The sequence below is a fragment of the Trichogramma pretiosum genome, unplaced genomic scaffold (assembly GCF_000599845.2).
Source record: "Trichogramma pretiosum strain Unisexual culture from Peru unplaced genomic scaffold, Tpre_2.0 scaffold150, whole genome shotgun sequence".
Classification (NCBI taxonomy): domain Eukaryota; kingdom Metazoa; phylum Arthropoda; class Insecta; order Hymenoptera; family Trichogrammatidae; genus Trichogramma; species Trichogramma pretiosum.
The window spans coordinates 97,855-114,958 of NW_019640847.1; the positions used below are offsets into that span (position 1 = coordinate 97,855).

Genomic DNA, 17,104 nt, shown 5'->3' on the forward strand with positions numbered 1-17,104 from the left:
TACAGGAGTCCCTCGTTATACGCGGGTTTATTATCCACGGAATTCGTTATCCGCGGTTAGTCGATTTGCGCCCATCCCTTCGTATCCGCGGGTCGAGTCTTGTTATCCGCTGATCGAAGATCGTGATTTTTTTCTCGGACGTATCCATATTCAGTTTGAATTTGGTTAGTGTAGACGCGTAAATCGAAATTGTCAATTAACCTAAATTTGTTGAAAATTTATAAATTTATTTAAGTATGGCTTCATCTAAAACTCCGTCGAAAACTGCCTCAAAAACCACTGGCAGATCAGACTGATGATGCACCTGAACCGATTTTTGATTCAAAACTGATTGTCGAAGTTATGGTTCTAGTTATTGGAGCAGGTGAATTAGCAATGACTGGTGATCCAATAATGACGCGTAGCTCGACTTTCAAACACTACTATGATTTAGCTGCACAAATTTATGAAGAAATGCACAAAGATATTTTGAGACGAGCAAAACAGAAAAAAATTAACCGATTACTTTAAAAATTAAACATAGAATTGCATATATGTGTTGTAAATATAAATAAACATGTATAAATAGATAAACTACTCAACAAATTCGTTTATTTGTAGGTAAAATGAACATATAAACTGTGCTTTCTCGAGGTTGAGGAACGTAACCCTCTCTTTCCCATAAGAGCAAGGTCTTATTATCCGCGGTTTTGTTATACGCGGTACTTTTGAGGAACGTAACCCCCCCGTATAACGAGGGACTCCTGTAGTATATGAAAAAAACCGTAATTCTATGACTTTACTTGCCCGGCCGTCTAGATGAAAAACGATGCGAACTATGCAAAGAAATAATTTTTAAGGAAACACTGATAATTCAAAAATTATTATTTTATTAATATATATTTTTTTAAACTACAGAAAAATAATTTTTAAATAAATAACTACGATTGTTACATAATAATTTGGCAGCAGATATGTTGAAACGTTACTTTGAAAAAGCATTATTAATTGTTCGGATATCTATCGAAGAAAAAAATGAATAAAATGAAGTAAAATACATAAATAAATATAAGTACTTCATAAATTGACATAATGTTTTATTATGTTTTATTAAATTTTTTCTATTAAAGTAGGTGTAAACGTTTTGTATTTAATCTAGACGGCCGGGCAAATAAAGTCATAGAATTACGGTTTTTTTCATATACTATAGCTAACTAGCGTGCTCTCATCCACTTATCATTCAATTCAGAATTAATTATGAAAATTTTATCATAGTTTTTATGAATATTATCAATCGACTTGAAAAAACTCATAAAGTTGTTTCTAATTTTATATAATATCTTGGTTTGCTTGTGTACTTGTCAAAAAGTTTCTGATTTCATTAACATCATAGGTAATCATAGGTTCATAGGTAAACATAGGTAAGTTTAATTCTTACGGTAGGGTCTAAACTGACATACTTGCTTCTAATAATCTTTTTGAAAAAAAGAATTACCACTAAAGGATTATTTAAAATCTCAGTTGCTAGTTAAAACGGCACCGTCGGATGCAAGTTCAGACGCGCAAGCTGAACTCCGCAGCGGCCGCACAACCCGATCGTTGCTCCGCCTACTGCTTGACCATTGGCGCTCCCCTTCTCTTACTCCTTCTAAACCTACAGCCACAGTACGTTTGAGCTATCTGAACCGGTGACTTGATCACCCGTCCGGCGGCTATTCCTTCCCTTCTCCCTCGCGCCGCCGATTTTCCGACGAGTATATATTGAGCGCAGTTCTTCGCTGCATCATCATTTATTCGTGAACCACCACCTGAGCACTACCACAGTTCTTGCTAATTAACTTGCGAACCGATTACACTGACGAACCTCTGTTGAACTTGAATTTCGTTAGGAGAATATCCGTGAAGGACTCAGCCGCAGAGCTAGTTAGTGGACTTAGTCTCCGAAGTGTTTAGCGAACTTAGCCTCTGAGCTAATTACCGGACATAGTCCTTCGAACGAGAGCATCACAGTCGCTCATCGCCACAGCGTCGTCAGACGGCCTTGTGTTCGAGTATCAACTTGGGCGGATGTCCTTTTGACTCTCGGCACGGGCAGGACCGTCCAGAGGAAAGAGTTGCGTTACCCGAGTCTCACGACCCGCAAGTCATCGACCTTACCCTGCAAGCTTCGACTTGCTGTTCGAACGAGCGGAGCACGTGCGCGACGAGTAGCAACGAGTCCGTTGCACATCATCGACGTGATCTCCCCCGACGTAAGACCTCTTCGCGAGAGTCGAGGCAACGTCGGCCCACCTCTTTGAGATCATTATTTTTGTCGTCGTACGTATCATCACCACCGGGAGGGCGCATGTGTCTTCATCACGTTTCAACGTGTTAATTGAGAACCGAACCTACCTCCACGGCCGATCAGGATCATCGCTACTGTACCGACTCCATCTGTGTTGTCTGCGCGCTTGCGCATCCGCCCCTGTGACCAATCGACGCCCCGGTACATAACAAAAACTGGTGACAGCGGTGGGATTCTCGAGGAAGACAAGAACAGTTAACGACTAAGGACCATAGAGCCATTAAGACTTGTAAACGCAGTGAGTAATAAAAACAATATGTCTCGAAAAGCAGGTGCCTGAGCACGAGCAGCTGGCTCGTTGACCTAGGAAACGATCAGAAACCTAGCTCTCCACCGCCAGAAAAAGAGGCAGTGGTCGAACCCTCTCCGCCGCTCCCACCTCTGCCGAGCATAACTCGCCGCGACGCTCTGACCCCTAGTTACCGTAGTATTGCGGAAATTGAGAAGATCATGCCGTATTTCGACGGGAAGAACATTCCGGTCACGCAGTTCATCCACGATTGCAGGGTCGCGAAACGGTTCCTCCGACCAGCCGATCACGACTTTCTTATCGCGTTGCTGAAAGCTCAAGTAAAAGACGGTGCCAGTTGCTAAATGCAACACAAGACTTTCACGAGCGACGACGAAATATACGATGAACTCAAGCGCGCCTACGCCTCATCACGCGGCTTATTTCCCGATTTGCTAGGTAATCTGTCTCGCGCCCGGCAAGGAACTGACGAAAAAGTCGTAGATTACGGCTTCAGGATTTCGCGACAATTATCGAGAGAACCTCGAGCGGAATTGTACCGGGAGCCCTGGAGAGTGCCGCTATCTCCGCTTTGGCCAGCTTCACGAGAGGACTCCGTAAGGAGGTAGAGGAAGTTGTAGACCGACAGAACCCCAAGTCCCTCGAAGCGGCCATCGATCTCGCAATTATGGCCGAAGCTAAAATTGCCGACCGGGCAGCATTCGACAATGACCCTCCTAAAAACTTTCAACGGGTTCGCGCCATCAACCCATCAAGCCAAAACCCCGTCTGTGCTTCAACTGCAATAAAGAGGGACAAATAGCACGCAACTGTAGGGCCCCGCGACCGGGAGTCATTTGTCGAAGTTGCAATAAAGAGGGACATATCGCCCGTTACTGTCCGGAGCATTGAAACGAGAACGCGAGTCGCCAATCGAACGCGACGGCGACTCGTCCCAGCCAATTCTACACTCAATCAAAACAGAGTCTTCGTGGCAATCAATGCATCCCACTCCTTACAGCCGCCAGTAATCTCTGTCGCCAACAGCAATATCAAGGCAGGGCGAGCCAGATTTTTGATCGACTCCGGATCAGACCTGAATTTGATCAAACGCGCGTCCCTCCTAGACAACACCCCCATAGATCACCGTACCGTTTACCATCTCAGCGGAATTAACGATGAATCAGTCGCCACTTTCGGCAGAGTTGTCCTCAGATTCTTCAACAGACCTTGCCCTCTAGACATCGTGCGGGACAATTTCCCCATTGAATACGATGGCATATTGGGCATGAAATTTTTAAGAACGCAGAAAGTCATCTTGTCCTTCGCGGATAACCGCATCATTATCGGCGGCCAATCTTTTCAAGAGCTACCCCTCGTACAACACAAAACGCATCTCTTGCGCGCTCGTACTAAAACACTCGTGAACGTCAGCTGCGAGTTCGGAGAAGGCAGCAGTTATGTCCCTCACATCAAAGCAGGCCCTGGCATTTTCGCCGGAGAATGCATCGTGAAAGCGCACGACCACCGCGCCCCCCTTTTTATCGTCAATGCAACATCCTACGATATTAACTTCACTCTGCCTCCAATCAAAAAACACGAGTTCGAGACCAGCGCTCGAGTGCGTCTCACGCGATCCGCGACCCATTCACCACACGACTCGGGTGCGGAAAGAATCGAAGCCATATTAAACGAATTAGACTTCAACTCCTTAAATTCAGAGGAGCGTCATTTGAAAATGGTAATTTCAATTTTTTATTCAATACCCTTTTTACATTAATTACGTAAAATAATTACATATCGAACGTTAATTACAAGAGATCATTTAGGCTATCTTATGTAAAGATGTATGTTATGTATTTATTCGAGGATATTACACGGTTTTATTTAGTTGTAAAGAATATTTCACACATAGTCAATTAAAAAATAATTTAAGTGAATTAAGACAAACATAAAGAAATTAGCCAAAATTGCATAGGAATGTATCCTTCGTTTTTTTTGCTCTCTTTGTGAAACAAAAAGAACACATTACACGATATTTGACCTGCTTAATAGTTTCATTACATTTCAAGCAATTCACCTCCTTGGACATGTTATCTTTATAACATTTCCGGATCAATGATAAGACTTCTGCATCAACTTTATCATTGATGACACTTAAAAATTTGTCTTCCATGTTAAGAATTCCTTCTCGAGTAACTCTAAGTCCATCTATCAAATCGGATGTCCCGATTACATATTCGTTGCTCAAGGCACTTTCAATAGCCATTGCTTCAATACTGAAACTTTTCAAAATAAATAAAGCTTTCTTTTGATCAGATAAATTTTTAAATTGTGTCCTTTTTCTGATAGAGAGAAGGTGACTTAATTTTTTAGTGTCTACTTTAGCGACTTTGGATTAGTTTTGAAACCTAAAAATAAACATTAAAAAAAGTTAAAACATTATTTAAATGTAAATGTAAAAGAAATCTAAGAATTTTTGCACTAACTTTGGTACTGCAACTGTAAATTCATCATCATCAGAGTCATAAGCTGGTATATAAGAAGAAGGAAAAATATCGGTTATAACAGATTCCTTTTTTTCTTCGACACTCGTTAAAAGATTATGAGGTACAATTGACTTCTTCTCTACTGCAACTGCCAAATTCTCAATTACTTTTTGAGTTTGTTTACGAGTCCTTCTACTTGATCTCAATTCAGCTTCAGAACTGCAGATTAGATAAATGAATAATATTGTTTCACTATTACGCATCAAAATTTAATACATTTCATGGACAAAAAAAATTATATTTACCTTGTATTACTCATTTCATTATTCATTTTGTCAATCAAAGAAGTGGAAATTGTTGATTTTACAGCAGATAATGATCCAAGATTCTCACTGTAACAAAATTTAATTAAAGAATTTCTTGTAATACAATATATTATACAGGAAATAGTTTAAAATAAATAAACATTACCTGTTTTCCTCTCTGGCAATTGCATTCAATTTGCTAAAAATATAATGAAAAACAAATTAGACTATAATGATTTTTTTGTAGTAGACATGTTTTAATTTATTCAGATGAATTTTACCAAGAATTATTATTGTTATTAATAGAAGCCTCGCTCTGACTACTTTGTACTTTTTTGGCGTCAAAATCTGGACTTGCTTCGGGAGGGTTGATGAGATGATGAGAATCTCCCATTGAATCTTGGCAAAAGTCCAAAGGTTCGTCACTAAACAAACAGAGAAAAATATAAGTATTATTTCAATCAACAATTACTTTTATAAGAAATGTTCAATAAATATAACTCACTGAGATTCTTCAAGCATCTGATGAAACATAGAAACATACTTTTCAAATGAGTCGTCAGTTGAACTTACTAACAGATTTTCCATTTTTTCCTTGAGTTCTTTGATCGTTTCCAGACGTACATCCCCTTCTTTGATTACATGATTGTGTTTCATACTCAATGAATAAATTTGTAGCACGGCTACAAATGCTCCATTCTAGGATAGAGCTTGATAAATGAAAATGCAGATTTATCTTCAGTTTTACTACATAAAAGTACACAAAATATTAAAGACCCTCAAGGTGACATCTATGTTAAATAAATGACATGTAATATAGTGCAAGTTGTATAAGTAATAAATAGAATAATAAATCTAATTACCCTTCAGAAAGTTGATGAACGCAAGAACCACAAACGAGATGTACCTCGCAGTACACAAGGTCCGGGTTATATTTTTTATTTTTAAAACGGTTTTTTTCATTTTAGTATTTTTTTGTTGATTTTTTCAAGTATTTTAAACTGTACCGTGTTTCAAGTTCATTCAGTAATGCATAAAAGGCATTATAACTGTCATAATAATCTTTTTCTTTAAAACGTGGATATGCGATATAATTATCACTCATTGTTAAAGCTTATTGAAACTATTATTTAAGAATTAATTTTATAAAATTTAACGAAATAAATATTTGATACAGCGCTGACTTATTCAAACATTAAATAAAACATTAGAAACATGCAAAATTAGCAGGATCGAACTAGAATTTATTTTCTCAGTAATGCCAATTGCAGCACTAGTGTTGATTAAGAACAGTTCACGAAACGAAAAATACCGTGGCGCTCGCGGTGGTAGAAATTTGAAACGTGCAGTGGAGCGGGACGCAGGCAGATCTATGGGCAAGACATAACACTTGAAGTTATTCGTTATATAACTGTTCTTTATTAAGAAATTGAAATAGTTAATTTAATTTTCGAATTGTTTTATAATTAATCAGAGAGGCCAACTTATGATCTATAAAAGAATAAATTAAACGAAAATATAAGAAGATGCTCCTCATTCAATTCACATTTATTTAAAAGTATGATAACCGTAATTTATATGATATATACGATATCCAAACTGACATATTTTAAATGAAAAATATGACAATTCACTAAAAAAAAACAATGCTCTTCTGCATTGAAATTAATTACATTATTTTCTCGACAAAAAGAAATACTGTGCAAAACTATTATAAGCTCTCGAAAATATAAATACTCTATCATAAACTTATATAATAAATAATTTAAGAAGCATAAGGATTGTGATTACACACGACCTCGCGAGATGGCGCTTCACGCACTCGCAAGTGAAAGTGGCGAGTTGTGCACTTAAATGCGAGCTGCGTCGAGGCGTCATCATACATGTTACACTGCTCTTAGCGGGGTCACTGTGTAAACTTGTGTCACTGTCATTCGTGATAGTGAGGTTCGCAGGATTGTTGGTCGGGAAGTTCGCTTCCAAGTCGCCACTGTCCTCCGAACTCGTCTTGGTAGGGGAACCAGCTTCCCGAGTCGCCAGGCGCGCAAGTCGATGCACTGATAGATCTTTCGTTATACAGTGTTGTGACAGCTCGATTTCGGATAAGCAGTTTCCGCATAATCGTAGCCGTGGAAGCCTAGAGCACGAGGAGAAGGCGCTAGTAGCTTATTGCTAGGTCGAGCTTTTCTCCGCCGTGCTTACATAATTAATTCTAAGAGTCGAATTAAAGCTTTTCCTACCTTATTGTTTGATTACCGCTTGTCGAAAAATAAAGACTTGCGGCCTTTGCTAAAATTATCAATTTCGCATTAAATAATAATTGTTTGCTCAGCGTCGTTTACAAAACGTAGCGACGTATGTAATATTCATATACACGCTCAAATTTTCTTATGTTTAATAAATATAACTTTGCTTGTTACCGAAATTTCATTGCTTTATCATTTGCAGCACCCTTTCCCCATTACAACAGAATAAATACAAATATTACAGAGGTTTATGTTTTTACCTCTCACTGTAAAAAACATTGGTGCCGAAAATCCGGGAATAATTCTGTTGTATGGTCGAAGGGTGTTTGGAGTGCTAATTGGAATTTGAGTGGTATTTAAATTGAATTGCATCAAGATGAAGATGCAATTAAAGAGAATAGGCCATATTCAAAACGCCTTCTTGAACTTCAAAAAGACAGGCACGGCGAAAATGACGATGGGTGCGTGTCTATCCCGCACCGAACAATTAAAAGCGCGATGGAGGGAGTTCGACAACGTGCATAAGATGTTGGAAGACGATCCAACGGTCGGTACAGAAATTAATTATTTTAAACTAGACGCATACAGCTCAACGTATGAAGACTACCTGGTCAACTTGGACATTTTGAAAGACTTTCAATTGACGCTGCAGAGTCAGAGCGTTGGACAAACGGCGCCGGAAGGAGTTGTCGCAGATACGGATATGAATCAAGCGAAGTTGCCGCCGATTGTCATTGCTCAATTTTCCGGCTACATTCAAGATTGGGTTCGATTTCGAGATACCTTCAAAGGGATGGTGTTTGATCGTCCGAACCTTCCGAACATATTCAAAATGAATTATTTGCGGACGTACGTCAGAGGCGAAGCAGCTGAATTGCTTCAAGAAGTACCGTCCGGGGGAGAGCATCTCGTAACGGCTTGGAAAGTGCTCTTAAGCCATTACGACAACAAAAGACTGTTGATCAATAAGCTGATGACCAAGTTGATGTCACTACCAGTTATGACCAATAACTCTGCTTCAGAGTTCATGCGTGTGCTCAATGGAGTGCGCAATCTACTGCAAGCTTTAAAAGCCTTGGGCAGTCCAACAGAACACTGGGACCACTTCACCGTATTTCTGACTAGGAGTAAGATAACTCAAAAATGTCAGTCGAAGTGGGAAGACAGTGTTAAACGTGCAGATGACCCTACGAGACCCGATGAATTCGAGAATCTTTGCAAATTCCTCGAAGCGGAGAGAAACGCTCTCTCTTTGCTGGAGAGTACAAAGGATTTTGTGAAAAAGACTCCTCAAGCTGTGAGCGAGTCTAAGGCTGTCACGAGTAAAGGACGCAAATCAGTGAATTTCGTGCAGGTGGGCGCAGGCCAGAATTTGTGTCCTGTCTGCTCTGAGCCGCACTCGATCGAAAACTGTCCTGCATTTCGTAAACTCAGTGTCGAAGAGAGAAAGCGAGTGTTGGGTCAGAAACGCCTCTGCTATCAGTGCTTGGGCGCTCACATGATAAAGGATTGCGAAGCTCCAACGGCTTGTTTCAACTGCAACGGCAAACATCATACGCTCATCCACTTACCATCGAAAAAGTCTAAAGTTAAAAATGAAGCTTCTAAGCGTGTCCAGGAAGAAGCCTCGACCCCCAATGAAAACTCGACTACTGTACGCAACGTGTTGGCCGCTGTCACGTTTGAAAAGATAGACGATGATTTGGAGGCGTTGCTTGCTACTGCTCACGTGCGAATCTCAGCTGACGAGGGTCCGTCTGCGGTGGTTCGAGCGCTCGTAGACCAGTGTGCTCAGTCCTCGTTCATCACAGAGGAACTGTGCCGGCGTCTACGATTGAAAAAGCGTCGAGTGAACGTACCTATCTCAGGTATAGGAGAAGGACTCGATAAAACTCGAGCTGAAGTCGAGATAGTACTGCGCCCTCATTTTCAGTCCCCTTTTGAGCTTTCCTTTAAAACTTACGTTTTGCAGTTAATTACGACCTATCAACCTTCGTGCCAAAGCGCCGATATGTGGGAGCATCTCAAAGGATTGCAGTTGGCTGATCCGTACTTCTCGAAACCTGGCCGAGTCGACGTTCTACTTGGCTCTCACACACACGCTCGAGTCGTGCAGACCGGCTTAATAAAAGGCGACGAGAAAGTTCCAATCGCTATAAAGTCACAGCTTGGCTGGATTCTCTTAGGCAGTGTAAAGAAATCCAAGAAAGAAGGCACGACTGTTTGCGTGCAAACAGAGGATAGGCTGGACGAGCAATTGAAAGCTTTTTGGGAAGTCGAGGAACCGCCTCACGTTTTGCCTTGGTCATCCGAGGACAAAACGTGTGAGGAACATTACGTCAAACATACTGTTCGACTCAATGATGACCGATATCAAGCCAGGCTGCCCATAAAGCCCAATTTGCCTGCAAATTGGGAGAATTCGCGGCAAATTGCCCGCAGCTGCTTACTCTCCCTCGAGCGCAAGCTTTGTAAGAATCCGGCCTTATACGAAAATTACAAAAATACCATGCGACAGATGATCAGAGCTGACCAAATGCGAAAAATTAAAATCAAGCCGCAAGACACCCAAGCGCATTATTTCTTACCTCATCGCGCAGTGGTGAAAGAAAGCAGCACTACTACTCGAGTACGGCCAGTGTTCAATGCCTCTGCTCGAAATGCCTCAGGGCATTCACTCAATGAGCACCTCATGACGGGCCCTAATTTACTGCCTCATATCGTGCTAGTTCTCGCACACTGGCGGCGTTACCCTGTTGCGTTCGTCGCGGATGTGTCCAAAATGTATTTACAAGTGCGCTTGCATCCCGAAGATTGGAAGTTCCAGTCTATACTTTGGAGAGAGGATCCAAGAGAAGAAATGGAGGATTATGTGCTTACTACCGTCACATTTGGCTCTGGTCCCTCCGCTTAGCGAATAGAACGCTCCGACAGTTAGCAGAGGACGAGGGTAATAAATACCCATTAGCTGCGTCCATCGTACAATCTGAAATGTACATGGACGACGTATTGTCTGGAGCTTTCGATGTCAAGCTTGCGTTGCATAAACAAAAGCAATTGAGCGCCTTATTGTCGTCTGGTGGGTTTACCCTGGCTAAGTGGATGACAAATGACGAGGAAATGCTGCACTCTTTCGACGCTGATTCACTGGCCAAAGAGGCGACGCTGAAGGTGGGCCTCGGTTTTTCCATACTTTGACTTGTCTGGGAGCCGAAAACGGATGTCTTCCGATTCAACGTCTCATTAACTGCTGTGACTAGTCCAGTCACCAAGAGAAAGGTACTATCGTGCATCGCTGGATTGTTCGATCCTTCGGGTTAGATAGCGTGTGACGTGGGTTTTACTGACTGATCTACGACCTCTCCTCGGTCACGCGTGTCCCTTCTTCTCGTGAGTTCGTCCTGTCCACCAGCTGATCCACCAGCAGATCCACCAGCTCGGTACCTATATTGAGAATAATTGGGGGATTCGGGCGCTCATTCATACAATAATTAATGACACACGAAGTATTCAATATAACAGCGATTTATTACTCGCTTTATCGTACACGGCCGAGTCGGCCCGAGGACTGGTCGCTGGCACTCTTGCGTAGCAACGCGTCGAGCGCGAGGCCTAGAGGGAACACTCAATACAGAAGCTCGTCGTCCGACTCACCACCACGAGATCCGTTATCGGTCTAGCTGGTCCTCGGGCTTGGTGTTCCTCCTGTAACACAATAGAATAGGGAGCCCGGATGTCTCGTCGTCCTCTCCTCGCTGTGACGATGATCGGCTCGAACCACACACTCTCTGCGCACTCGAGCTCTCGTCGAGCCGGCCACAATCCTCACGAAGAGAGCTTAGGGTGATCTCACCCGTGGAGCTCGAACAAGAGTCGACTTAAACATTCAGAGGATCACCCTAGATGTCGCGCTCACACACTCTGCGTATCGCACACACGACTTACACACACGACTTGCACAAAGTCGATATTCGTAACACACGAAGTTCGCTCGCACGATCTTACGATATCGCCGATTCGTAGGCAACTGATGTGTCCTTTCTCACGCGCCGTGTTGACAAGCTGTCAACGGTCTTCTCTCCATCGACAGTCGCGCTCGCTCACATGAAAATACAAACACGACCATGAAATACTTTTAAGTTACTATTTGCTGACGACAACGATCACACAGGACTCGCCGGGCCCCCCCCCCCCCCCCCCCNCATCACAAAGCCCCCCCCTAAACTATTCGTACCTGTAAGAATAAGTTTATCCACTCAACAGCTCGACGCGACACCACGAGATCGGCCGTCGACCATCAAAATCAAATAATCACAGTCACTCTCGTAATTCATTCATTCATTCGATGAAATGATGATGATATTCTTTCTAACTACTAAACTATATAAAAAAAGAAATAAAACAAAATAAAAACTTGTACCTACGGCCTCTAGCTCACCATTTAGCGACGCTGAATTATCTGCACCACACTGTGCAGTCGTGCCTTCTTGCTCTTCTTCTAGGTATGCCAGTTTTTCTGACTCTTCCTCCACGCCTTGCCGCAACGCGGGCACGCGTGGACTTTTACTTCACCTCGGCCACAATTTGTGCAAAGTACCCGCATTGGGCGTCTTCGGCAATTCTGCCGACCATGTCCCGACTCATGGCAGTTTAAACAGACGCCCCTCGGCGGATCAAGCCCTGATACGAATGCCACCGGCTCCAGTCCGCCGAAGTTTTCACCTCGGACGGACCTGGACGGCACATCCGCATCCTCCGATGTCGGGCTGGGCCAGAACACCGGACTTATGAGCCGACCCGCTCTGTGGCCCCTGTCCACCACCATGGCCTCTTGCTGATGATGTTGCTGCTGTTGAAACAGGGCCGGCTGTTGATGTTGTTGCACTTGTGGAGGTTGAGCCAGCTGCAGGTGTTGTTGCAGTTGTTGTTGTTGAAGCTGGCACGACTGCCAGTGATGCTGAGGTCGACGCAACTTCTGGTGATGCTGCTGGAGCGGGTACGGCTGCTGGTGTTGATGCATGAAACCCCACGGCTGCAGTTGTTGTTGCATAGGCTGAAATATCAGTCCATGCGGGCCCATGACGTAGCTGATCATGCTTACAGGCTCCGGCGGCAGCGTCGCCGCCTCACGCCACACCAAAGGCGCATTTGGCGGCTCAACGCTAACCTCCGCCTCCTCCTCGCGAGGTCGACAGAGCATAGCCGCCGGAGGGTCTGTCAGCAACAGCTCCTCCTCGTGTTGCGAGCCCGCAAAGACCTCCGTGGCGATTTCGCCGTCCCACTCCTCCACCCGGGCCCGCGCAGTCACGCTGCCACGCCGGTCGATGGTAATGAAAGTCCACCGGATCGACGCTCGCCTCCCAATCCTCCGCGATCTCCCCCTTCTCGACTGGGACATCCCGGAGGGTCGGAGACGATACGCCGGAGACCTCCACCACCTGCATCCCCTTTGGCTCGCGCCGTGACAACGCTGAGGTGCCAAGCTCTTCTCTGGAGAGATAACTCTCCAGATCGGCCTCCGCATCGCGGCTGGCCCTTGCCTCTTCGCTGGCGTAAACTTTTACTGAGCTCGGAGCCGCCTCGTCCTCACCACTCGCCGTCAAGGACACCGATGGGGTCCTCTCTCCTCCACCACCAACGACGACTGCCGCGTATGACCTCTTCTGGCCCTCATTGACGTTGCTGCGGTCCATATTAAACAAAGGTTCCTATTTTTTTTTTCAAAGAACAAAAACAAAAAAAAACAAAATATGATATATTTTTGTCCAACCGCTTAGCATGCATCTACGACATCACAGACTATAGACGCTCATGCAGGCTGCCGATTGGCCAGCCTTGGTTGGACAAACCGTTTTAAATGAGAAACAAGTACCTCCGGCTTTTTCCTGTTCTTTTTTTCCATGTCTCGCAATACATACACGTTTACTCCCTTTTTTCCTATCACTTCATACGGACCGCTGTACTTTTCACTTAATTTCGCATTAAACTTATCTATGCCTTTCGATAAATTGTGTGTACGACGCAAAACTACATCACCTATATTAAACGTGGCTTCTTTCCTACCTCGATTATGATATTTACTCTGTTTTTCGTACGCTGCACCGACATACTCTATCACAATCTCTCGTAGCTCGTCAAGTTTTGCCATCCTTTCCGCCCACGCGCTTGGCTCCATAAATTCCGTCGTGCACCATTTCTCGACTTCTCTGCGCAAGCTCTTCGCTTGCTTCGGCTGTCTGCCCATATTCAAGAAAGCCGGCGAGACTTTTAATGTCGATTGCACCGCTGCATTCACCGCATACTGAAACTGCGGCAAATAACGATCCCACTCGTCGTGTTTATCATTTACGAACGAAGCAATCATCGTTTTCAGCGTTCTGTTGCTCCGTTCGACGGGGTTCGCTTGCGCATGATAGAGGGGCGTGAATAAATGCTTCACACCGTATTCCTCCAACGCCTCATTTAGCAACCAAATCCTCTTCCATTATCGGTGAGAAAAAATTCCGGCGTTTCCCAACGAAACAACACTAGTTCCTCGAACGCTCTCAGCACCATTCGCTCCTGTTGCTTTCTTTAGCGGAACTACTTCAATCCATCGCGTGAATAAGTCTTGAAAAACCAGCAAGTACTTATTTTGATTCTTGTTTCGCGGAAACTCCATCATATCCGCCGCTACTACAACCCAGGGTCGGTCTACGACCCTCCTCGTCATAAGCCCTGTCGGCCCGGCCTGTAGCACTTTGTATCGCTGGCACACCTCGCAAGCACTACAAAATTTCTCTACATCGTACCACATACCTGGCCACCAGTACTCGCACGCTGCTCAGTCCTACGTTTTTTTCGCACCCAGGTGCCCTGACGACGTAAGGCTGTGTGCGTCGGATAATACGCGCTGTCTTCTCTCTGCTGGGACCACCAAACGCCACCCGTTCTCTGCGTTCGTTACCGGGTCCAACAGAGCACTTCTACCTCTCTTGTACAGCATACCGTCCTCGATCGTCCAATCTCTGAACTTCGATGGTTCTCGCTGTACGTCCAATCGTTTCTTCAGGTACCACTCGTCCTCGATGATCTCAAATGCGCACACTTCTTTATCAAACGCTCGTGACAACGCATCAGGCACGTAGTGTACTGAACCTTTTCGATACACAATTTCGAAATCGTACTCCATTAATTTAAGGAAGGAAAGGTACCTTAAACCTACATTTATGAAAAATTTATTAATTATGAAGAAAAAAATTTTTTGTGGAATATACAGAGAAAACTCTGTTTTCTTCACTCTTTTTTCAAAGTTTTTCACTCTGGAATATGAAAATTGAGGTCCCAGTCACCATAGAACCCTCCTCGATGAAGCAAGCCCACAGTCCTGACAGGTACCCCTATGCCGTAGGATCCAGCTAGAACCGATGGTGCAATCATGGTCCTTGGGGTCTCATTTTGATCATTAGATGTATGGTTACAAACGCAAGCACTTTCAGATTTTTTAATTAGTTATACACAATTTGCCAGCCACATATACACATTTATTCATTAATATATATGATAAAATGACAGATTATGCTACATCATAGCCTGAAAAAAGTGCTCATTTGTCCCAATACCTTTGAAAGTGCTTGCGTTTGTAGCCATTCTCATGTAGAACAATCCCTGAAAATTTCAGCTCATTTGCTCAAACGGTTTACATGAAAAGTTACGGCAACAAAGCAATTTTGAGATAAAACATAACTGCCCAAATGTTGAAAAAAACCAAAATGCATCAATATATGTCATAATGACATTCTCATGTCACTGAGGCTGCTTAAAACTTTTTGGACGATAAAGAACAGTAATTCGATTTGAATTTTCAACATATTGAACCCACAAGGACAATGTTCAATTATCGCAGACAGCCAGACAAAGCCAAATGCGCCAATTTCATTACTACATTTTATAAGTTGTACTAAAATGTTAGTATACGCTAATATGGATTTTATGGAGAAACTAGTAACTAAGTTGATTATGTCCAAATCAACTTTTCACACAAATATACACAATCTCACATTAGAACTTGAACCCAGTCTTCTACGTATTCACTAACATTCATAAAATATTTATTACTAGATACTTGGAAATAAATCACTACAAGTTGATCAATTATCACTTATCTTGTTCATCACATGCAACATACAAAAATATATATGATATAGTCATATACACATACATAAAGTACAGTGACATACATATACACTGATGTATATATGTCAATTTACATATGTACTTCTGTATTTCTTGAATTAGAACTGCTAAAAATGTCACATTTTTATAACAAGCTATTGAAACTTCTTCATAGCTTTATTATGAAACACTATGTTGAGTTGCAAAGATATAATTGCACTCTACATATACTTTTTTCACTTCAACAAGTCAAAGCTCTGTGATCCGTCACAACCTTGAAACGGCTGCCCTCCACATATGGTCGAAATTTTTCGATCGCCCATATGACGGTCAGACACTCCTTCTCTGTCTAGTCGTTGTGTAGCGCTGCTCTGCTCGCGACAACACTCGACTTACATAGTATACAGGGTGTTCTCCGTCTTCGTATTCCTCCGTCAACACCGCGCCGACTGCATAATCCGACGCATCCGTTTAAATCGAGAACTCCTTCGAGAAGTCCGGTCTCACTAGCACCGGCGCTTCCGACAAACAACGCTTCAACGTCTCGAAAGCTTGCTCTTGCTCGGCGCACTACACAAAAGTCACATCTTTGCGCAAAAGCTTCGCAAGTGGCACTTTTATTTTGGCTTCATTCTTTATAAATCGCGAGTACCAGCCGACCACACCCAATAGTCTGCGCACCTTCTTTACGTTCCTTGGCGCCGGGTACTCGTAAATTGGACGGACTCGGTCGCTGTCGACTCGAAGTCCACTGCTATCAAGCACATAGCCCAAAAATTTCACGCTCTGACAGCAAAATTCGCACTTGTCGCGATTTACGACTAATTTTGCGTCTATCAACGTGCGTATCACGCGTTCGAGCCATATCATATGCTGCTCAAACGTCTCCGTAACCAAGATAATGTCGTCCAAATAAGCAAATACGTGCTTCTCCACCTTCGAGCAGAACAACTTGTCCATTAATCGCTGGAAGGTCATAGGTGCACATTTCAAACAAAAGGCAAACGCTTGAACTGAAATTGGCCTAAGCCTGGCACCGAGAAAGCCGTATACTCTTTACTGGTTTCTTCCATCAAGACTTGATGGTATGCACTCTTCAAGTCTATTTTCGAAATGTATCTTGCTTTACGCAGCTTGTCAAGAATCTCGTCCATATTCTTGCATGGATAGCCGTCCTTCTTTGTAATTTTATTCAAGTCTCGATAATCGACACAGAACCTGTGTGATCCATCGGACTTTTTTACAATTACTGGCGCACTATTCCACTCGCTGCATGCTTCTTCAGTTATTCCGTCACGCAGCATCTTGCTTACGTGCTCGATCGCAATCTTTTCCATCTTATCGGACATTCGACG

General features: G+C 43.3%; 1 protein-coding gene across 1 annotated transcript; it reads left to right on the top strand.

The window, feature by feature from the left end:
* Positions 1-7,971: 7,971 nt before the first annotated feature.
* Positions 7,972-10,509, top strand: LOC106654529. The gene has a single exon (XM_014374450.2). It carries the CDS (start codon positions 7,972-7,974, stop codon positions 10,507-10,509), a length of 2,538 nt encoding a protein of 845 aa, XP_014229936.2.
* Positions 10,510-17,104: the final 6,595 nt, after the last annotated feature.